The sequence below is a fragment of the Diadema antillarum genome, unplaced genomic scaffold, assembly GCF_040938485.1.
Source record: "Diadema antillarum isolate AM-2024a unplaced genomic scaffold, OU_Dant_1.0 scf00000029, whole genome shotgun sequence".
Classification (NCBI taxonomy): domain Eukaryota; kingdom Metazoa; phylum Echinodermata; class Echinoidea; order Diadematoida; family Diadematidae; genus Diadema; species Diadema antillarum.
Window position 1 is genome coordinate 8,012,611 of NW_027270918.1, and position 24,758 is coordinate 8,037,368.

The 24,758-nt window shown below is 40.8% G+C and overlaps 1 protein-coding gene across 1 annotated transcript in view; it reads right to left on the reverse strand.

Moving 5' to 3' along the window:
• Positions 1 to 3,189: 3,189 nt before the first annotated feature.
• LOC139739233 (uncharacterized) overlaps positions 3,190 to 24,758 on the reverse strand; it is a 102,588-nt gene continuing 81,019 nt past the window's right edge. Inside the window, exons 5-11 of the mRNA XM_071649852.1 lie at positions 14,387 to 15,710; positions 13,842 to 13,926; positions 13,142 to 13,235; positions 10,104 to 10,312; positions 8,130 to 8,280; positions 6,017 to 6,244; positions 3,190 to 5,564 (exon numbers count right to left, since the gene is read on the reverse strand). Coding sequence (XP_071505953.1) covers positions 3,597 to 5,564; positions 6,017 to 6,244; positions 8,130 to 8,280; positions 10,104 to 10,312; positions 13,142 to 13,235; positions 13,842 to 13,926; positions 14,387 to 15,710 — 4,059 coding nt within the window. The 3' untranslated portion in view covers positions 3,190 to 3,596. The remainder of the gene's footprint in view (positions 5,565 to 6,016; positions 6,245 to 8,129; positions 8,281 to 10,103; positions 10,313 to 13,141; positions 13,236 to 13,841; positions 13,927 to 14,386; positions 15,711 to 24,758) is intronic.

The following is a 24,758-nucleotide window of genomic DNA, read 5'->3' on the forward strand; positions in this document are numbered from 1 at the left end:
CCTCCACTAAAATCTACTTGACCATCCAAATCTCACATCTTCACTTGTGTGCTGCTTCAGTTTCAATGAAAAGAAAAAAGTGTATGAAACAAGCCTTTGCTACAGTAACTCTTGGTCCCCTCATTACTTCCAAAGGAGTCACAGAAAGGCAGACAATACAACACAAGTTATCTTGAGAAGAGATATGTCAAAATTAGACATTTTTAATTTACGTTTGAAGACAATTTTAGGCCTGACCTAAAAATCACTTTCTTTGATTCTCTCCTCAGTCTACGTCCATGAATTTCAAATCTATTCAATAATTGATGCAATATTTATACATTTTACACACACGAATACATATACACACAATATGGACTTGCTACACAGGGCTGAACGGTTTTACAAATCAACTCACTGAGTGAAACAATGAATTCAATAGTTTGATCAAATCAAATTGAGAGAAATTCGTACATATTCAGCATAAATCTACAATATCCTGCTAGTCATTTTCTACTAAATCTACATGCTTTTTCTATGTCATACAATTTACAAATTTATCTTCTAATCTCAAATTTACACAATTTCATTTCACATTATTTCATTAAAACACATTCTAGAATTGCCTGTCAAAAGCACGATGGCTGATTGTAAAATTCCAGTTAAAATTGAAGTTCTCATGCTGAGCAGCTTTGATCTTAAAAATTGATGAAAAAAATGAAGCGAAACAGCCATACCTATTCCACTTCTTTAAAATACATTGCATGCTAAGTTGCACAAGAACAAGGCAATTCTACGTATTTTCATTCGACACTTTCCAAAACGTACTTTCATTTGCAATATACACAATACAATGTATAAACTTTGTGTGTGTGTCATTTCTCACACATGCTACCTTTTCAATGATCCACAGCCAATGTACTTGACAGAGATAATCTCCCAACCATAGTCACTCTTGTTTATCCTTTTCTTTTGTATAACAATTAATCACACTTTGAAAAACAGAACAGCAAACACATATCCACAGACACAGCAGAGCACAGAGCTATATGTAATGCACTATCACATAAAAATAAATAAAAAATGGAACCATTCACACTGTCCCAAACAATAATCAGTGAGAAGGAAGGAAAACATATCACTATGTTATGTGATTCACACATTTTACCAAATTAATTTACATTGGAATAGATACCAGTAAAAAAAGAAGTGGAAATCACCTTAAGTTTAGGAAAACATGGCAGATGAAGGGAGCAGCTGTGCTAGCAGCTAGCACAAATAGTCTCAATCAAAGCAATGATTGGTATGTGCTCGTACTAAAAACAGAAGAGCCACTGATGAATTCACTACCTGTGTCTGAAGTAGGCAGCATTAGCATTCTTAGAGCTGAAAGTAAGTATGAAAAGCTTAGACAGTGTGTGGAATGAAATAATGGCCACACAGCTAACTACAGAGACATGCCTGTCTCTGTAATAACACCAACTAGCCATCAATTATTCTGGTATTCCTGAGAGGTAGGTGTCGTTGTACATGATTAATTTTCACATTACCTTACAATTATTATAGTGTTTAGTTTACCTTCTGAGCCACGCCCACCGAAAAAAAAAGAAAAAAAAAAAAGAGAGAAAACATTACAGGACACTCAGCTTGATGATAGGAGCATTTCTACCAATTTGAACCACCAAAAGAACTTATCCAAAGGCCAGCTTCTAAGACTCAAACCATTTTTCTTAACTCACTTGATCAAAACTAATACACAAAACAATCATTGTGCACATCTTTATGCAATCATTCCAAAGTTCATTAATCACAAACATAACTTTCAAAACTGTTTTCGAACATCAGATCAAAACTGGTCTACCGAGACTTCGATACCTGCCTTCCCCTTAAGATTTAAATATCTTAAAACTTTACACAATAAATAAACAGAATATGATGTGCAGTACAATTCATATTCCAAATAAACTTGGGCTGGCTAAAGTGAGTCCTGAGGATCTGACAACACTTGGGATTGGATGCAGCTAGCTTCCCCACACAAAAATCATCTGTTTGTGTGCTGTCTCTGAGTATTCAAAATATGCCTAAAAAAACACACAAATTTCAATCACATAATTTGAATTCTTCAACCATCTCCTTAGGTAAATGCAGCATGAGTTGTGTTTGACAATACCTGGTTAAGCAGAAGATTCTTAGATACAGCATACACAAGATGCTTACTCACTGAATATCTCTGAGTTTTTTCCCCAAGCAACATTCATCAAACTAAGCGAGGAAAGTTGATATACTTTGCAAAGATCGAAGTGGACTAACTGTTCTCTTCAAGGCAGCCATCAAAAACACTTGCTAGAGTTCAAGAAGGAGTTGCATGACCAAAAGTGAAAAGACGCCAAAGGCTGACACCTCGAAGAGATCATCTGTTAAAACCAGCTCAAAATATATTTGCAGCCAAGAATGTATTCAAACAGGGCTTGTTCAATCCGAAACAGCTGTCTATATTGCAACAAGGACTTCTAAAAGCATGTCCTGAAAATGTCCATAGCTCACCCACTACTTCCCATGGCAGGTTGTGAGAAAGCTGATCTACACACACTTTATGGGCAGATTTTTATAAACCATCTATCCAATCACTATACACCCCTTTGCTATTTTTCTTTTCTAAGAGGGTTCTGCTACTAAATTTTCACAAAAACACACATTTCAGTAAGCAGTTACACTAAGACACACAAAATAAATCCCATGATGGCTCGCGTGATACACTCGAGTATATTAAATAGAACAGCACTATACAATATCCAGTTTTGCATTGTCCGAAACTATGATACATCCATTAAAAAAAAGAGAAGAAAATCTATCAAGTGTGACGCTAGGGTGATTTGTACAGTAAAAACACGAAGGTTGAGACCGGATAAAAATCACACCGAAAAAGCACCTCACGTCATTTGACAAACTACTTCTACTTCATTGCTTCACAAAAATAAAATCTAACTCTATCATTAGAGTATGCTGTCATATAAAAAGTTTGGTCCCTGTTCACTTCGACTATCTTGTGGTGTAAAAAGAAAGCAACTAGTGGGAGGATACAAGTGTGAACATGCTCTGATGCATACAATCAATTATGCAACAATATCACACATTCTGTTGAAAAAGTGTAAATGATGCTGCAGCTTCATACTGATATCTAAGACATCATATCACTGTTTTTTAGTCTTGGGGTGCAGTGAAGTGAAGTGTAAGAAAAAGATTTATGACAGAGATCTGGTCTTACACACATGAGAAATCAAAATTGGTAAAAGGCAAAAGGCACGTTTACACTGCACAATATTGAATGTGGCTTTTGGAATGGCACAATGTAAACAACTGAACAAAGCATCTAAGCTAAACTCCATTTTGATACAGCAGTTGAGAAGAAACGTTGGGGGAAGAATGTTCCTTTACATGATTGGTTATAGGACCACCTATGTGAACTCTGTTTGAAGACAGCTTGCAAAACACATCCTGAGAAGTGACATAGCCAGAATGGTGCGTGAGAAAACTACTAATATGAATGTGTCTGTTGTGAGGGACCTTGCACCAAGACTTGCGCATCACCAGAGGGGCTACTAACACCTGTCTTCACATCAAACCCACTTTTGGTACGGTCCTGTTACTGTGGGGAAAGCATAAGATGCAAGAGTCACAGTGCTGTTAGTGAAGGGAGTTACAGCACACTTTGTGGGCACTTTGGGCAGCTCAACCTCAGTCTTCTTCTTCTTGGCAGATTCTTTATTTGAATCGTCAGTAGAAGCTGGCCGCTTCTTTTTGCCTTTGCCTGACGGGGTGCCAGGCGATTCTCCATTTTCTTGCTCCAGGGAGCGAGCCGCCATTTTCTTCTCATACAGCTCCAGACCGTGGTTCTTAAAAGTCATCCGCTTATGCTGGTAAAAGACAAGGCTAATTCGTGTGGGGCGCTGGCGGCAAGGGTTGAGAAGTGACGTGGTGGCATGAAGTTCACGCTTGGCGCACTCAAACAGCACGGAGCCATGGGTGAGGGCAACCGCTACCCCTCCAATGGTTGGGTCTTCGAAACACTTTTCGCTGTCAGAGAAATACTCCTCCTCATTCCTGGCTGGGGGTGGGGTATGTGCAGCATCCTGCAGACTTGGAGCAACATGAGGCAAGTCATGTTTCAGGTCCTTGCTGTCATGAGAATTCATTCTCTCAGGATGTGGGTGGCTGTCAGACTTGCTCTTTGACTGCTTCCCATCACAGCCTTTGAAATGGGGATGGACTGGCTTAGTACTTGGAGTATCGTCCCTGAACACATACGGATCTCTGGGATCTCCTGGCCGGATTGATTTGTCAACAGGTGCAGGCGACTTTTGAGGTGTCTTGGAGGATTCGGCATGATGGCTGCTGCTGCTACTGTGAGGATGATGAGCAGGGCTGGGAGCTTTCTTAGGACTGTCCTGGAATATGGGTGGTCGCCAGATCCCATCCTTGTGTGAGGAGCCGTGAGAGCTACCATGGGATGGAGGAGCAGAGGGTAAGGAGGAGGACGATGGAGACGGATGATGGGGCTGTGGGTGATGCTGGTCTTGACGGATCCCATTCAGGGTTGGTGAAGGATACTTTGAGGATTCTGCAGGAGTGTGTGAGGCTTCCCTGCTTGCTTCCCTCCCACCAGGGGACATCATATGAGGGCTAAGGAAAGGACTATAGAGGCCTTCTAGGCGTGCCTTGTTGAGTAGTGCAGGATCTGGCTTGATGTCGGGGTACTGAGGAAATTGCATATAAGGATTTGCTGATTGTCCACTGTATGGATCCTGACCGAAGGGTGTCACAAACCGTGCAAGTGCAGCTGGATTGTTTTGAAGCTGTTCTCTTATCATGATATCAGCCATGGCAGGATGAACGTAGCCAGGGGGCATGAAACGGGAGTAGTGGGCATACATGTGGGCCAGCTCTGGTGGTATACTTCCGCCAGGAGTCAACATCTCGCGGTGCAAGCCATTCATCATCATCAGGGCATGGGACTCGGGGCGCATCCCCATCAAACCTGGAGGGATCTCCACACCAGGCCACTGGGCACGCAAGGCTTCCAGGCTTTGTTGGTAATGAGGCCACATCTGCATGGTCTGAGGATTCAAGTGTGGGGGCACTGGCTGCTCCACCTTGGGAATCCCATGGGCTCCTCCTCCCAGCTCCTTCTGAGCTGCTGCTGCTGCTCGCTTCTCGTTCTCCCTTTCCCTTTCTCGTTCCTTTTCGCGCTCCCGCTCCTTCTCCCGCTCACGCTCCTTCTCGAGCTCCCTCTGAGCCTGGGCAGCAGCAGCTGCCGCGGCTTTGGCTCGGCCTGGGCTAGAATTGCTGGAAGAGTTCCTAGATTTCATAGCTCCTTTGGGCACTACTGGCTCCCCACCATGCAGCCTCATTTTGTGGTGGTAGTGTGTGAGGACTTCTATAGTTCCATTGCGTACTTTATTCTGCTGCCCCTCAGCACTGCCAAATTCATCGGTACTGTCTAGGTAGTAGAGTGGTAAGACGTGCAGCTGCTCATCTCCCGGGTCGGGTCGCTTACTCCTAATCTCATCTTTGGTTAATGTGACCACCTGTGAACAGACCAAGAATGAAAGACACTAGCAGTGAGCAACACACCATGTGTCTCCAACAGGAAATGCTAACAAGTACAAGGAAATTTCATGGCACAATTAGGACGTAATGGATAAGTAGGGTCAAACTGTTCATTCTTTCTGAGCATATTGTACTGTTACTCAATGCATTTTGTAGACAACAATTTTTGTGTGCTTTTAACTTTTGCAAAATTTCATGCATGCAAAAATTTCTGGTTCTACAGTATCTAATCAGGCAGAGTAATGCATCACCCACTGGCCTTTCAGTTCCTTATAAGCCATTAACTGGCTTGAAGGATATTACTAGTGTCTATCCTCTTTGTATTTTTGACCACCAGTCCACTACAACGCTGTGTAGCAATCACTGAATTTTGGATGCCAATATCAAGATTGACTGTAGAGTTCCGCAGCCACAAGGCAGCAATACTCACCACCGTGCATCCATTGTTCATGTTGTGCTGGTCCTTGTGGGCGTGTGCACAGAAGTCCATGCAGGCCGTCACCCCAGCGAAAGGCCTCCCCTGCTGCTTCCCTAGTCGGCACTCAATGGCCTCCTCCTCGAAGGCTATCTGGTTGTTGAAGGACTCTGGGGCCAGGCGCTTGTAGAGAGGACTCAGGTCTGTGGCAAGGTTCTGGAAGCGCTCAGACAATACCTCCTCCTGAAGAAGAAACCAAGAATCACATAATGAGATACCTTAGTCCACATTTCTCTCACTTTTCTGAAGTGTTCTGTGTAGATGGAAATGGCAGATGAACATATCAAACCAATTCCTTCAGATCTCCACTAGCTGCCACTCTATCAGCAAATCCACCTTGAGATTTTACTTTTAGTTTATAAGACTCTAAATAATGCTGTGCCATCATACTTTTCTGACATCATCACAGAGAAGTCCCAGCGAGACATATCTACAATCTCAAGACTCTCAACTCTTCATCCTTCCAAGAACCAACACCAAATAATACGGGCATTGGGCCTTCTCCATCCTGGCGCCAATACTCTGCCATCTGCTTCTTAGATTATGTTCCGAGTAATATCTGTTACACTACCATTGTTACTGTCAGATATCATATTCATATATGTATCGTAGTAAGATAGCTGCATCTTTTTTTCTTTTTTCTTTTTTTTTGGGGGGGTTAGTGTTTGTGTTGTTTTCATCAATGTAAAATGCATTAAGACAGAAACACAATGTGCTACATCAGCCTATTATTATTACTATGCCATGAAAATGACAACAATCCTAACTCTACGCAGCAAATCAGTTTTCACTTCTTTAGAATTACATTAAAGGGTGTGTACAGTTCTGGTCGAGGTGAGAATTTAGCTTTTATCGTTTTGCGAGATATTCAGAAACCACTCTATGAGATGTCAAAGAGCATGCAATTCGAAGGGGTATCAAAAGTTTATTTGATGAAAATCGGTTTTGAAATGGCTGAGATATCCAGAAACAAGGTGAAACAAAGAGATCCTGATAAAGTTGTGGCCTGTCGCCTTTTATTATTATCACTTTTTTTGATATCTCAGCCATTTGAAAACCAATATCCATCAAATAAACATTGAATCCTTCTTAAAATTACATGTTCTTTCATATTTCGTAAGAGGTTTCTCATTATCTCACTTAAGAATGTTAAAAACATAAATCAACACCTCAACCAGTACTGTACAGTCTCTTTAAACCAACTCATTATCATAACCATCAAATCTTGGAACTGGTTCAGATAAACAATCCATAATGAGGCACATCCTCCTCAAAAAACAGAAAGCCAGCTTTGGATGCTGCCCTCTACTTTCAAAAGGATAAAATTATCCCATAAACTTGTAACTAAATGCTGAGGGTCTGCCCATCACATGTGTGGGACACAATGTGCTTGAATTCAAGGAATTTAATTTTCTAACTGGAGAAAGATCATCAATCCCTTGATGGGGTGTCTTTCACTAATGCAACAAAAAGGAACAGAGATGGCTATAAGGGGATACTAAGGAGAAAGATTGGAAGAAAGGAAACTAAATGAGATAGCTAAGACTATGGCTACCGTACGTCAGAAAAAATAAAAATACAACGGACCCCCCATAACGGTAACTTTAAAAATATGAATTCAATCCAAATACAATTTCAGGGTATGAAACTATAACTTATTACCCACATTTTCACCAAACATCATCTGATTTGCTTCAGTGGTAAAAGAGAAATGAGGATCTTTGTACAGCATGTCAGGAACCCCTTCCCTCCAAGTTCTGTCTATTGTGTTCCCACATTAATATGCAGTTCCAAGAGCATCCAAGTGCTAAACTTGGAAGAAACAGACCCAAAACATGCTTTACAACAATCCACATTTCTCTGTCACTATTAAACAAAATTGAATGGGGTTATCTGAAAAAATAGATGTACATGAAAGATGTTATATTTCTAGACTCTGAAATAGCATTCAGACAGTTTAATCATATTGACAGTTATCGATGTGGAAATCCGTTTGTAATTGTAATTTTGTTAAAGGACATAATGTATATACAAAAAGGGGAAAAAGGGACACATAAAAATCACACACCATGTCGGGGTTAGATTCCAGCAACTTGAATTTCTTTGGTGTCCGGCTGCGTGCAAACTTGCAGGTGTTGTAGTACATGGACCAGGAGCAGCCAAAGGAGAAAGAGGCACCACAGGTGTCTGGGCTGAATCCTTGACAAGCACATGTCTTCCTGCAGGCAGAGAGGGAGTTAGTGGAGAGAAATGAGACACTGATGGAATACAGAGAGGTGGCACAACTCTGATTATCAATGAGTGACTGTAAGTTCGGTGCTAGTGCTAGTGTTAGTGTCATCTAAACACTAGCACTGGCGATACAACCCAACTTAAAAATCAGTCGGTGTTGGCAGGATGACCTAAAAAATATGATGGGTTTCTAGTAGTTGGTACTAGGCCCGGTGTTGAATATCGTCTGGTGAACTGAGCTCCACTGTTTGTGTTGGTTATTTACATGCTTTTTCCCCATTGGTGTACAACAGCCTCTATCATATCTGTCATTTCATGATCGGTGTTGGTGTTAGTGTCGTTATGTGCAAGACCCACATTCACATCCATAATAGATACACATTGTACATGCTTAGTCTATGCTAAAGTAATGGTCACCTGTGGGATATACAAGAACACTCCTAGACATGGCCACATAATGAGCCTGGGAGAAAAATTAATATCGTTGTAGATCGGAGAAGACATGAAATTTGTGGCATTTTAATCCATCTTCCCCATTACATGTCTAAAACTAAGCAGCCATGAAGATATCTTTAAATATTTGACTTGAACCAAGTGCCATCACTTTTTTGGTCGTGCAATTTCAGCCTGATCCCGCTTTCTTTGCAGTGGTGTGAAGACAAGGCTAGGCATTGGGGATTGATAACTGTGATTGGTATCGTTTGCACTAATCTGGCCTCTGGTCAACTCAATTTAAGGCAGTTTCTTGGGAGATAGCACTAGCACTAGCACCGAACTTGAAATCACCCAATGTCCTTTGTCCTGATATTCCATTATTATATTGATATCCGCACTCTTATTCTTTCAAGTAAGATGAGTCCATATGTTACTCAAACAGCACACATTCTTTATCATCATGACACCTTCATAAAACATATCTATAGTTCATCCCAGTTTAGTATCTCGGAGCTGCACGAGGGATTACCTCATCAAGTATCATAGTGATTCTCTTCATCTCCGTCTACCGAGAGTTACAAGATACATTTAATCATGGTCTTTGGTTTAGATTCGTCATAAATTACACTACCCCTTGCCCTGGTTTCTATCAACGGAAGCTTTGACACATCATAACAAGACAAACAAAAGATATTTCCTCCTCTAACTTGTTGAAGATGCTGCAAATTTTGAATGATAAATGGATATAGAAACTTGATGCTCTACTAAACTGGAATTTGCCCCAACATGCTATGATGTATATAGCTGGTGTTAATCATTTTGTCCGAGACTTACATGAATTCGTTGACAATGAAGAGGTTGACACTTACTTGAGAATCTGTAAGTTTATATTTGCTTTTGATTTAATGTGGTCCTAGATAAAACAAATGTTTAATATCAGCCAAGTAGTGAGAGAAGGAAGTTTTGATTTTGCCTACTCCATAATCATGTGAAAAATATGAATCTGATCACTCTGTTTCCTCTTCCAAGGGGAATGTGCTGAAATTGATGGCTCTTCATCTTTCCCTAAGCTTGGGTGGTTTTTATATCTCTCTAGATTTTCCTGCTGGGTACAGGATCCAGGTTGCATCACCATTAGGGAAATATCTTGACTGAACTACTTGCAACTGACATCATGGTGAGCACTCATGTGCTCAGTCACAACTCATGCATATAAAAGATGCCCTTCATTTATTTACCGCAGAGAGCAGGGTGTTTAACCATGTGAAGTGGTTCTGCCTTATATCCAACTGGACCCCATGGAAGACCAGCTATTGCAGCTGAATATGGGCTATCCAGCCATCTTCTCAGATGGAACTGAAACAAACAAACTCACTCCTCGTTGGTTCCACATCGCCTGACAGTGGGAATGGCACCATTAGGCAGTGTTGTCCTCAGCAGCTCATAGGTGTCATCCGCAACATGGCTGTCCACACCCTCCCAAGCTACGATGGCGTTGACGATGTAGGCAGTGTCACAGCGGTGTCCTGGTCGATGTCGAACTAGGACCAGGATCTTCTCTTCGCTGCTTGACCTCCTGATTATCTGCACATGGAACAGAGCATAACAATTGCAGTGTTACTTCAACATCACTGTCATAGTACACAAGACTGTTAACATTTCTGTTGACATTTAAATGAAGACATTATCTGGAGCGTGCAATTGACAGCAACTTTACCTATGGTTTCTTGACTAACAGTAATAACACCAGCACAAGAGCTTTATTTTGCATTAAAAGGAAGTACTGTAAAACGAGGAATGTTTGCGTGCATTTTGATTTCGCGAGCGCCAAGATTTGCAAAATTGAAATGCAAGCAAAAGTTCTTGTCTACACTATATGCATTGAACGCCAGTGGCACTTCGCGAAAATTTAACGTCACGAAAAAGGCCGTCGGCTCCGATTCGCGAAAATTTCATGCCACCAATATATCATGTTTTACAGTATATCAATCCTTTGGCTTTATTCATGCAGTGTATAAGTGACCCTTTACGAGGAATGTGTAAGTCCCTCAAATGCAATACAAACCATATACTTGTGCCCTATTCCCCCCCCCCCCAAAAAAAAATGGTCATAAAAGCAATCAATGGTCATCTGTCATTCCTAACAACACACAGAAAACACTCTCTCATACAGAGAGTGGGCTTAATTCACATCTGTCTCTTGTACATTCTGGCTGAAATAGGTTCAGACTGTCACAAGACATGCCACATAAGCTGCCCCAAAAGCCATCTCTACCACAGTCTGCACACAAGACACCTATATAGAGCATTATCAGGAGCTTATTTGCCAGACTGCCCGGGTGAATCTCAGGCAATATTTCCGAATGACTGCCACTGAAAGAACCGATAGGTCCCCCACCAGACACTTGATTCTATAGAAAATTGTAACAATAGGACTCTGTGAAGTGCTCAGGTTGAATGAAATGCCATACTTGGATGCCCCATGAGGAGGCGTGTCTGTGTGACAGGGCATGACCAATCAAACATTTGCTTTGTTATATCTATCTGTGTGTGTGTGTGCGTGTCCTTTTCTCTTGTATGTTGTTTTCTTTCTATCCAACTCTTTAAAGGCACATGGTCCTGGTGGTTTAGTCAAATGCGTATGTGGGTGCACGGCGCAAATTTCCTACTGAGAGACCTACGCTATCGACTCCTCTTTAGCGCTTACACTGTGACCCATTTCCCCCGAGTCCGAAGAAGTCCGATCCACTGTAGTCAGTGGTCCGATCACAGTTCGGCTCATGATTCGGCTGAGGGGGATGACAGCTTTAGCAAACTTCTTTTGTGATGTCATAATAAGAAGCACATATGCACGCACCCTGGCATTACTACAGACTGCGTGATGCGCAGAGAAGACAACGAAGGCAACATTACCTAGCAACACCTACGCGCTTTACTCTTGATGACAGCTCAACTGCGGCAATCTTCGTATCAATGCTAATGGTGATCGGCAGTATCATCAACAACGCCCTCTACACTACCGGGATTATGCGCCTTTAATGCTGCGAAACAGACAAGGGACAAAAAACTGGAAAAATGTGTATGATACAATTAGAATATGTAGAGCGGATCAAATTAACAAGTAAAAAGTGATCTAAAATGTTGCAGAAATTCCCACATAATAAAGTCATGTTGCAGAAACTCTTCTTACAAAATGCTTTCTGAAGTCACAGAGCAGTAAGTTGAACCAATTTTCAGCTGCACAATGAGTAAGTTGCAAGATTGACTGCCTGTTCACAGGCTGCAACCTTGCTCCCACACAATCACAGTGCTCATTAAGGTGGAAACTTCATTTTTCGCACTGGGCCTGATTCAACTGAACGTCTCTTGGCTATAATTCCATGGATGAGAGCAGAGACCGTAACCTCACGCATCTCTTACACAGGAGATTCTCCTGCCCACATGGACCCTCTAGCAAACTGGAGACTCTGACTGGGTGAAAACGTGCACAATAGCATGAGCAGAACGCACATCACAAGCACGGAGTGTGACGTCCCCTGGGCTGGGGTCCGTGGTCCAAGCGCTATTGGTTACACATGCCCTCTGGTGCTGTCTTATAGCCTTATTTTGGAACTTATAAGATATCACAAAATAAAGCACATGTATTCAAATGATGACATCATGAATACTGAAATTGTTTGAATTTAGTTAAGTGTTTAAAGAGGTATAGTTGGTCAAGAAAAAGCTAAATTTTAAGCAGGAGAAAATGCATCTTCAGCGCAAAGACATGCAGCTAAAGCAGGAGAAATTCAACCTCAAGCAGGAGAGTGAGAGATTTTTTTGCGAAAATGGCCTCAGAGTGGAAGAGCTGGGGTTTCTTGGAGAGGATGTACATGTACATATTCTGATATCTATTAGTGGAAAAATGAGCAAAGAAAATGGGATTCCATTTTGATGAAATCCTTGTTTGTTTGTTTGATCATTTCCATGTGAGAAGATGGCTGGATAGCCCATATTCAGCTATGCTAAGCTGGTCTTCCATGGGGTCCAGGTGGATGTGAGGTGGGACCACTTCACCGGGTTAAACACCCTGCTCTTTGCAATAAATGAAGGAAGCGGGATCTTTTACGTGCATGCGCTGTGACTCTCTCATACACAGGACCTCCATTTTATGTCCTATCCGAGGGACAGAGTGTTTTGCCTCTTGCTAGAGAGGACGGTATGTTTGTACACACAACATTGTTTTCCTAGCTCATTTTTCCACTAATGAATTATAATCTTTTCTAGTCAGATTCCCTCTGTTTGCGTTTATTCCCTCTGACAAAAATGCCTGTGTTTTCTACTTTTTTGCACTAGTTTGTAAAAAGTTGAAATTAATGATATTGAACACAATAAGAAATATTGCACTTTTAGGGGAGATACCACATAGCTTACCCATTTTGCAATGGGGCATCCTGTAGAACTCTTTCCCTCCTTCCCAGAGTACACCACCTTTTCAATCCTCACCTGAGGACCATGGTAAGAACTCCTGTCAAAGTAAGAACACATTTAAAACATGATATTTGCTTAAAGCAAAATGACATCACACAGAAATGTTGTAGGCAATGGCAGACCTTACCATACACTGTGCTGGCAATAATATGACTGTAGAATTTCTCAACTTACACTGCATTTGCAAAGATTCATCACAGGAATTAATCATTGGCATTCTTTGGTCTACACTACATTGGAATAGGGAAACTATATCTCTTGTACAATGTCATTATAAAATGTACAATAATTTCGTGTTGTTTTTTTTTTTAATCCAGCTCCTATCATTTTCCTTAGAGCTTTAGCTAACACTGAACATATTTAAGGTTTATTTGAAAAACTATCAGATGATTATCTATCTCAAATGATACCATAGTTTCAGTGCCAGAACTTGCACTGGAACGCTCAATACGATTTCATTATCTAATACACGTGAATAAGTCAATGGCGTAACTTAATCCCGCACATCGTTTACATGAAAATCTCTAAGGTGATATCTAACCCGTTGAGGACGAACTGATTTTGCTATAGCATGCATTTTCCATAGACACCTGCCCGAGTATACTCGGGACTAGTCTTCAACAGGTTAATGTAACCACCTCACCTCTTCTCAATAAGCTCACGGATAGCTGGCAGGTTTGGTCCATAGCCCAGGTGAGTGTAGTAAGGTGCCTCATCCATATCATTTTCTGAAGGAACAAGCACATACAGACAAGTAAAAAATAAGAATATTGTTACCAAATTGTAAAAACAGCAACTGTGTTCAAAATGTAAATTCCTTTGAGGGAATTTTGTTATCTGGAATAAATATATGGCTGTAATAACTTTAAAGTTTGAAAGAAATCAATAAACAGCACTTCTCTTCTTTCTTTCCTTTTTTTTTTTTTTTTTTTGGGGGGGGGGGGGTGTCACTGTGTATTGAGGATTCATGTTGCATTATTCCAGTTACCAAACCAGAATTGTTTATAATTCTTCATTTCTATAATGATGTCGCATTCAGGAAATGCTTCTTTTTCAATAACACGTATACAATCTATCAAATGACTCTTTGAATTGTCATGTGCCATAAGCAAATCTTTGAATACCGCCAAATGAAGTCTATCATCTGTGTACATCATGAACAAACAATGGAGGATGCAGGCAACCTACCGAGACAGCCACAGTCGGGGGCCTCGATGCGAGCATCCTCTGACAACAGCTGCATGTGTCTTTTCTCAGGGGTGTCCAGCTCCGGCTTGCTTGGCCTTGGTGGAGTCTGCAAGCCTTTCTCCAGCTTTTGTCTCTCCAAGAGGGAGTCCACAGTGGGCGGGGTCGGGTGCAGCGTGGTACCTTTGCCCCCCTCTCCCTTGTCACCCGTGCCTCCCTGAATGGCCTGGATGGAGCTGGTGCCATGTGAGCCCATGGACAGGCCCCCTTTAGAGGGCGTCGGCCGCCCATCAGACTTCTGCATCAGGGTCGGCAGCATGATATTGCTGTATGGGCTGGGGGGCATTTGCCGGGCTAGCTTCTGCACCTCTGCCCTAGCTGCCACCCCATCCGGATGGACAGGGTCCAGAGGGTTGAAGGGAATCTTAGATGAACTAGATGTTGATAATGATGAAATAGATGATGGAAGAGATGAATCTGCAGTCAGTCTGGGAACTGTGCTGGGTTTTGGATCAATGCCCTCTTTCTTGACAACCTGTGGGAGAGGTCCAAGCATCATGGTACTGATGGAGGGCTTGGCTTGACTAGATGAGCTACTTGCAGTCAGTTTGTTTGTTTTGTCAGGTACTGTGGTGCTTAGTGAGAGTAAAGATTCTGCAGCATCAACTGGTGAGAGAGACTTCTTTTCTGGGGGTGGAATTGACGTTGTTGGGAGACTACTACCTGATGTGGGCTCTTTCTTGATGTTGATATGGTTATTGAGGTCAGGTTTATGGGGTAGGGATTGATGATGGGGATGATGGGGGAAGCCAGGGGGTGGAATGCCTCTAAGTGCCATGGCAGCATGGGGTTCTCCCGGCTTCTGCTGCTGGAGCATCTTCTCATAATAGTGGTGCCTCTCTACCAGCTCCCTTGCCATTGCTGGTGGTGTGTTTGCTGGTAAGTGAGGCTTGCTACCGCTGTCCGGTGTGGGGGAGAAGGCAGAGAGGCCTTGCTCTTTGTTGTCAGCCCCCTTCACACTCTTTGGTTCTCCTGGAGTCTTGGGAGGGGGTACATCCTTCCTGGTAGGCTCTGGTCCTTGCTTCATGGACTCCTCCGCCTTCAGCTGCTGTTGCTGCTGGCTGAGGTGGTGGTTCTGGAGATGGGGGTAAGCATCAGAGTAGCCATTCATCAGCTGGGGTGGTGGAGGAGCATTGGGGGCTGGTGGGTTCCACTGCATGATGGAACCATTCTTGCCAGGCACCTGTGGTCTTGTGGCATCGGGAGGTGGCGGTGGCCCACCTGGTACATACGCTGCTTTCGGCATGGTCTGCCCATCAGTAGAACTCTGTAAGATACAAAGACAAAAAAAAACAAAAAACAAATTGGTTAGAAAATGTGGGTACTATATGGAGTGTTAAATGTGAAGTGTTAGAAAGGTACAAAATTCTCTATGAAACTAATCATTTATACAAAAACCCACATTCAGTTATTCAGAGAATAGGAGACAATATTGGTGAAATTCTATAAATCTGATGTGAAAGCCAAACCTGAAGAGAATGTCATGCACCTGTAACTTGCATGTTGCATACAGTGTATCTGATACATAAACTACAAGTATATGCACACAATGTATGCATATTTGGAAAAACAACAACAACAAAGTAAAATTCTTCTTGTGTTGATGTACTCGGCTCAGGTTGAGGCACTGAATGCAATTACTGGAAATTGTAAATGTCTGCATGTATAACATGTACTTGCCATTACACCTGAAATATGGATTTCCCTGTAATCATTATTAGTTTGGGGTGGGGGGGGGGGGGGGAAGGATGTTTTTACTATATTTTGCTTGCTTGTCAGCCATCACACCAACAGCATAACAGATTGTACTGTGCACAGTCTCCTAAAACAAACAAATGAATTCTGCCCGGCAACAGAGCACGTCTGCTGGAAGAGAAAGGAAATTAAAGAAGAGGATGCGGGGAAGAGATGTGAAGAGAGACAGAAGAGAAGACGGAGAGGAAGAGGAAAAAGGGGGAATATTAGACGTGAAGCCGAAGGCCACATGCTTTGTCGAATACCTAACGAGCACCGGTGGTTGCTTATCCTGAGCATGCTTCTGCATTTTGATATTTGTTTTTCACTCTGTTTAGGTTTTTTGGATGGGAGTGTGCAGCAGCATACAACTGGCAGTTTAAAAGAGATACACTAGCATTCGGCATGTGTGGGGGAGAGCAACAAGGCATAAGGACAAAACATATGCATCAAGTTTTACAAGTCGAAACACCCTCTCCAATGGATTATTGAGCGGCACAAGGGAGCTGATGATACCCTTTTCATAAACATCAAAATTTGTTTGATTTCTTTTTTTTTTGGGGGGGGGGGGGGTTTGCTGTTCATTTCTCAGTCATGCAACCTCTTTCATTGGGCAAAAGTGTTGGCACACTCAAACATGAAAGAAGACAGTCAATTTGGGGTTGTGCAATAGTTGAATGTTTGTAGATACTGAATGACCAAAATGCATTTTGCATACACTGTGTACTCCCTGCCTTGATAGTCATAATATGCTTTTAAAGAAACTACAAAGAAATATTATTCCACACTTCATGTTTGTTTGTTTCATTTTGAAAGAAACGACATACTATGTATGCAGGCAATGTTTGGTTTACAATAACAAATTGAACTCAGTTCTCTACTTGCAATCGTTGGAAAACTCATTAAAAAAAAACAAACATGATAATGATGCTATGTAAAATTCACTTCCCCAAATCTGGCTGAAAACCTGTTGCAAGTACCACTTGCAAAAAAAAAAAAAAAAAAAAAAAAAAAGATATGTGGATTAAAGATAATTCTTCTACTTTGTAGCATAAACGGTCTTTTAAAACTATTCTTCACAAGATTGCATTAGATGCTACTTTTTTTCAAAGATTGTGAGTGCTGGGACCCTGCAATTTATAGGTATTAATCCAGAACAAAATTTGTAATTTTGACCACTCTACAAAGACATAGACTTCCTACACTACAGGACAGGTTTGAGCACTTGTTTACATTCATATAAATATGTCACAATTTGATCAAAATTAAATTTTCAGCCGTGCTTCTGCTGAGATTGTTCCCATCCCTCATCTTTCAGCATGCGGTACCATGTGACATGGAAATCTCATACCTGATCACTCAGCTAACGGCCCTAGATATCCTACTTCTAAAGATAATCATTCTTTTCTGTGAAGTTTGCATCCTGATCTTTTGGGACTTTCCTATTAGCACATGTTGACAGATCAGGCCAGGTTTGTTCACTTCAAACCTTTGATATGATCTCAAAGGCATTTGTCAGACTAGTGTCAACACAAAACTGACCCAACATTGCCATAACCACAGGATTTCTCGATGCATGTTCATACTAAAACCATTTAAAATTGTATGGCTTACATGAGTCAAATAAACTGTCAAACTGGCAACTCTCTGTGATGTACATGTACAAGTGTTGAGCAGCTCTCTATTAGGTTTACACACAAAAATTTCACAAATTTTCAATTTCCTCTCAAGAAAACAGTTCTTGAGTACAGAAAAAACAGAAATGATAGCAAATTTTGCAAAGGACAAGATTCACAAAATCAAAATGCACACACAAGTTCTTCTACATTGTACATTATATGCACAAATGCCAGTGGGAATTCATGAAAATTTCATGGCACAAAAAAGACAGACGAGTTCAATTTGAGAAAATTTTATGCCACGAAACTTAGAAAGCATCTTGTATTATGTGTCTGCTTTTTCTCAATAATACACTAATTGGCTTCTCTGTGAATTTTCTTCTGTCATGACAAGCAACACAATACAAGGCTGGACTTGCCCTTTTAACCCGTTGAGTATAAGTCCCGAGTATACTCGGGCAAGTGTCTATGGGAAATGCATGTTGTAGCAAAATCAGTCCGTCCTCAATGGGTTTTATTCCTAACTGTGTGAAAATGAAATGGGCAAAACAGAAAGCTGTAGTTTGATTTCCTGTATTTACAACAGCTCTATTGTAATATGAGTGAATACAACTGCCGGTATGTGTACTGCAATCAAAACTTAGGGTGAAATGTAATTTTATAGATTCTATGCATCATCTTTTTGATGAAAGTACAGTGTTCAATAAAAGGGAAAAAAAAACAGTTTAGGTGTGAGACAATCTACTAATTACAAATTTATAAGAGAATTGTGCTGTGGTATGAGTAGATCAGTAAATCTGCCTAGACTTCACTGTAGTGTACCTTGATAAAGGTTGAGTATTCCATAGTAAGGAAACCAACACAATAAGAAGTGCCTCCTATGCTAGTGACCTCAGCAATAGTCCAGAATACACACAAGCCGTCCATTCATTCAACTTTGGCTGCTGTCCCAGCTAAGGATTCATGTTGACCTTCCCCACGTCCAAACTCCATTCACAAACTTGGAGAGAGAGGTTCATGTAGTATGGTGCTTCATCCCACACACTTGCTGGCAAAGTTAGCAGAGTATTCATGAAGTCACATGTGTGGTGAACTAGACAGAAGCACTGCCTCTTTGGGAATACATGTACGTATTATATTTCAGGATCACAAAGAGCAAGTGACAAGTTTCATTCTCTGCCACCAGGGCTGGAGCAAGAACTGGGTTTGAACTCTCACATAAACAGGCATATAGTGTTACTACAATGTTCAAGTGCCTGCCAAACTTGACTATTCTTTGAAAAAGACACTGTTTACCATGGATTCATACAAGGACAGCTTTGCTGAAGCAAGCTGCCATGATTGAATAAAATAAACTGATACTGAAACCATTGTAGTGGCTCAATTTCAGAAATTCTTGTACTTTTCTGACTGTGCCATATGATGTTCAAAGTCACTCACACACACACACACACACACACACACACACACACACACACACACAAACCAACAAAGCCATCCAGCATACACAAGTTATGAAAATTATTCTGTCACTATTAAAAGATCTATAATAAACAAATATTACCATGTTGATAAACAATATAGTGGGTCATATTCATTATTCTGAAGGTTCTGAAACATGCAAATTCCTTATTAAGTAATCTGAAAATGGAACAAATGTGCATACAGTGTACCACATGTACTAACAAACCTTTGGAATTATGAACCTTGTTTTGTTTTCAAGTTAATGAACCTTCAGAATAAAAAAAAAAAATCTTTTTTTTTTCAGATGAACTAACCTTTGGAATAACAAACCTTCAGAATAATGAACTCTAACCTCATTTAGTGTATGCTTTACTTGAACACGACTGTTTATGCGAAATACTGAGTCTGGCAAATCTAGTCACTCAGCGATTTTCACTTTTTTAACAATTCCGCAATCAAGCTCAATCTTGAATTTTCATACTGTAGCTTCGTATCTGCAGGAGAGTACAATGTAGTGCCATGCAGAGTCTGAAACACGGTTGAACAAAGAAAAACAAACACAAAACTGCTTGATACAGAGAAGGTGACCTTGCTTGTAGAGTTGAACAATCCCAAACAAAAAGAGAGTGAACATCTTATTACATGATACTGACATTCCTCTGCTTTTCAGCAGATAATGTTCAGATCATGGCTACTGATAATGATAAATATATTCCCCTCCAGGTATGCTACACTTTACAAGTATAGGTATACAGTTCCAATAGAACTCTTGCCTGCGAATGCATTTGAGATCACGTCTTACGCGTACCAGTTACATAGTCCAAGGGATTCCGGGATAAAAGCAAATGGGGGAACACGTGGGAGCCAATGTTTGTTTATGGTACCCATTGAACTTCACCAGACATAGCCCAAGGCTATTGAACTGTCTGGCAGAAGAAGAGTTCACGCACTCGCATAAATAAATGTTGCGTATTGACAAAGCCAACATCTGGACCACTCATCGCACTAATGGTGTTTGTATGTGCCAACCCCAGCTCCCGTATTTCACGCCCTAACCCCTAAACTGATACAGTTGCTCATATGAACTCTACAACTGCCCCTTTAGGCCACAAGAAGCATTGAGAACATGTCATCAAATGTAACGAAAGATCCGAAGAAGTAAGAGCTCATGTCGTTTTGAAGCGAAAATGCATCCTTTGCACATATACATTGTACACATGTACCGGTAATCAGAAACCTAGTTACCTACAAGTATTGTGCTCTTCTTGTATCCCAGTAAGTTTAACCTGAGGATGATAGAAACCATTATTACTTATCATATTGCATGCAGCCTTACAAATGAAACTCAATTCTGCTACTTGCATAACAGAGAAAAATAAAAGTATGATATGATGGTTTCCTCTACAGATGTATTTATCTACTTAGCTACTAAAATGGTCACTGAAGAGTGTATTGTGTTCAAATATGACCACGACTGAAGATTGTTCATAGTGTTCATCTCAAGAGACACAATTTGTTACTATGCTGCAAATATTTCTGTTTCACACTCCCATTTCTCCTTCACAGGTATTTCACAAGGAAGGGCAATGACCCATCATGAAGTGCATTATATAGGCCTACAGGAAAGGGAGTTTGTTTAACATGATAAAGTACATAAAGTGTTTTAACTATAATGCAAATGAAAATCCTGGCAACTGTTAAAAACATCCACATACATTCCTTCCCTCAACCTCTACCACGATACTAAATGTCGTATACAACACAGCATTGACTCCTCTATGCCCTCCCCACCCCCACCCCCTTCATCACAAGTGCATAAGAGTATATTTACATGTCAGGTAAATCCCACTTATTGTGTGGGTAATCCCCTTGATCTCCATCCAAGATCCAAAGCATACCAAGGAAACCCAAGACAGCTACAATCACCACTACCAAACACAGTGTAGGCTACACATGGAAGGGCATTTCCCTGCATGTTCTCTGAGGCATCATCAGATGGCATTCCTAACCCTTGCAATACACATACAAAGATGTAAGCCTACATTGTACACCGTTGGTACATCCAAGGATAACTTCGCTCCATACTGTAGAACGAGGAATGTTCACGTACATTTGAATTTTGTGAATTTCGTGAGAGCCAAGATTCACAAAATATATGCACGCGAAGGCTCTTGTCTACACTATATGCATTGGATGCCTGAGGCACTTCGTGAAAATTTCATGCCGTGAAAAAGGCAGTCGGCTCCAGTTCGCTAAAATTTCATGCCGCTAAAATATCATGTTTTACAGTAAATCAATGACCGATCAAGCTTCCATTAGTCAGTAAACTGTCCTTGGTTTCTTCAGTCACATTAAACTTGTACTCCCTTTAGTTGAAGCATCTTTAGAATAGAATCCAACACTACTGCGAGCGTGAGCATGGTGAGTGTAGACAGCCAAGTCTTGTCTTGCTTTGCCAGCTCATGCACAGACAAACAAGTTGCCTGCTACATACAAGGTCTACCTCCACCACCACAGGCCCCCCTTCAGTCACATATTTTTTCCCTCTGCTCCTCAGGTTTGAGGGTTTGTCCTCATGAGGTCAGAGAGAGGGCAACCCCCCAGCCGAGCTGCGGGACTAGTATGAGTCATAGACCCTGTTTATGTCATTCCACAAATTGGTTCTGATAGCTCGGATGGTGTTGTGATGCAATGACTGGTGTACAGTGAGAACAACCACAATAGGATGGAAATCGATGCAAGCCTGAGAAACCTGCAAACGCTGCTTAACTTGTTTACTCAAAACACAAAGATTTCATTTTCACTCCAAACACCGCTCTATAAAATGCAAAGCATGCCGAGATTCGAGTAGTGCTCTTGCCCCATTTGGTACAATCTACACGTGTACAGAATCCTTTATCATTTATCAGGACAATGAACGCGACAATTGATCACAGATGTGTGGACAGTAATGCAAGCGATACTGATCAGCTTTCACATCAAGTAGCCTTTTTTCCCTCCCTCCAGTGGTTGTATTCTTCCCAAACAGCAAAAAAACTCAAACAACAACCAGCACACTGTCACATCCGCAGAGCCGACTGCCAACAAAGAGGTCTGGGGATCTAGAATATACAGGTCAAGTCTGGATGCTGGGAGAGTGAGATTGCTTTTTTTCTCTCTCCCACAAAGTGTAAACAATGGCTTTGTGGTATGTGGGATTGGCTACATGTGCATCTAGTATGAGAGCAAAACCAACTTTTTCTGGGGGGTTCGCTTCCTTTCTCAGCCACAGCTTTTGAGGGAGTCCTCACTGGAAAGACAGTAGTCAACAGTATTCATTATCATGGAGGGTGAATCAATCGCACATACGATGTAAGTGAGAGAGGGGAACAAAAAGAGTACCGAGTAAAACAAAAAATTTCAACTCGTGACATATCTTGATCCCACAAGGGTTGTAGAATGTATAGTAGCTCCTAAAACGGCTACTGCTTGCCATCTCGGTAACTACACCTGTATCAAAATCACAGTGGAGTCTAGGTTTGTAGACTATTTTTTTTTTCCTCAACTGGACAGGCCTGCAGGCCAGTGCTGCCCTACATATGAAATGAGAACAACTCGCTTTCATCAAATTTATAGAAGCCAGCAAGGCCATGCCACCAGTGCTCAAAGGATGGCATATTTATGGACGCTGTAGAACTACACAGGTTGGCCAGTGGGTAGGGCCAACATCAGCAATTAACCCAAATTTCACAATCACAGAAACTGAAAGCTAGAAAGGCATCAGTGATTGATGATAGAATAATGTACATGCTCTTGATTATTAGAAGATGTGGAGAAATGGATTTATGGATTCAAGAGGTGTAATATTGACAGAAAAATAACACAAATATCAAACTTATGAAATGAATGTACAGTGTATTGCCCAGTATTGGTGAGTGTTCAGTCAATCTTGATTCAGTGTTGTACAATTCATCCATCCACAGAAAGGCAGATGGCATTACCAATATCATTTACATCTACTTCCATGAGAGCTATTTATAGACACTTTTAACCTCTACTTCAGGAAAAGGGTGTACTGCTGTACAAATAACTCCTCCCCTTTTATAAATCTGTGATTAGAGTATATTCTTCTAAACATTTCCTGCTAGTCTCTCTGCCAGGTAAAGTCTGTACCAATATCTCAAAACATTGCCTTAATGACTGTATAAAGTTAATTTTGAAGGAAAATGTGCAAAAGTGATGTTCTAACGGTTCAACAATTCAAGGGATTTTAATGTCAGTACATACTGAAAACACACAGAGCAGTGACAATACAAAAAAAAGCCCTCATTTGACATAAAACAAAAACAAAACAAAAACAAAAACAAAACAGCACATAATACATGTGTGTATGTAGACTCTCCTACATATTATGTACTGTCCGCATACTCTACACCGTGCTAATCTCTGACCTGAACAATACATCACTGAATCTAAGAAACTGCTAGAAAACAGTATCTCAATTGAAGAGGCATGCATAATTCATAATCATCATAAATATTGAAATGCATGAACTACAAGTGGCATGGACATCTTATGAAAGATGTCCCTTCCCTGTAATCGAAACATGACAATATTGAGCAACGGCAAGCGATGATATTCCCCTTCTGGTAGTTTTCGTAATCACGCACAGCGCGCTACGGAGTAAATCATTCTGTAGTTCCTATATTCTGAATGAGAAAAGAAACTGGTATACTTCCAAAAAAGTATGTCATGAGAGAGAGACAGAAATAGCTTTACGACTATTCTTATCACTCGCTCTCGATCACATGGAGATCATATTTGCATTGTGTCGGAGCATTTATGACAGATAAAAATAGACAAGAAGCTATGAATGCAGATAAACATGACAATATATACTTGTCTGATGACATTCATTTTATACGCCCATTCTAGATAGCACATTTTATTTTTCTGATGATAGTTCCATTGAATTGAGTACATTATGTTTAAATCATGCTCAAATGGTGTAGGTTGCTGAAAGATACACTGTATATTTCCTGAAATTAATTTTCTTGAATGCTTTCAAGAGAATGTACCAATACGCACCTATTGATATCAATTCACATCGCTCGAATGCAGCCCCCCCCAAAAAAAAAAAAAAAAAAAAAAAACCCACACACACACACAAAAAAACACAAAAAATTTTTGTAATAGATTGTTCCATATATAGTTGCATTTGTGTACAAAATGTTAAGAGTGCAGTTTTCAGCCAGTTTTGATGTTTATTTGTGTACTTGTGGCTGGCAACTTAAATCCTACATTACATGAATATTAGGACTTGGGTGAACGCAGGATCGATCATTTCAACTTAATTTCATACAATGCCTTTCTACAAACATGTACACTTTCAAACATACTGGCTTTAGGCGTAAGTATTTGTGAAATTTTGTGAAAGTTTGAGTGGAATTGGGCAAGTCCAAGATAACACGCGCGTTACGTATGGGACATTCAGAGACTTTTATGACCTGAAAAATAGT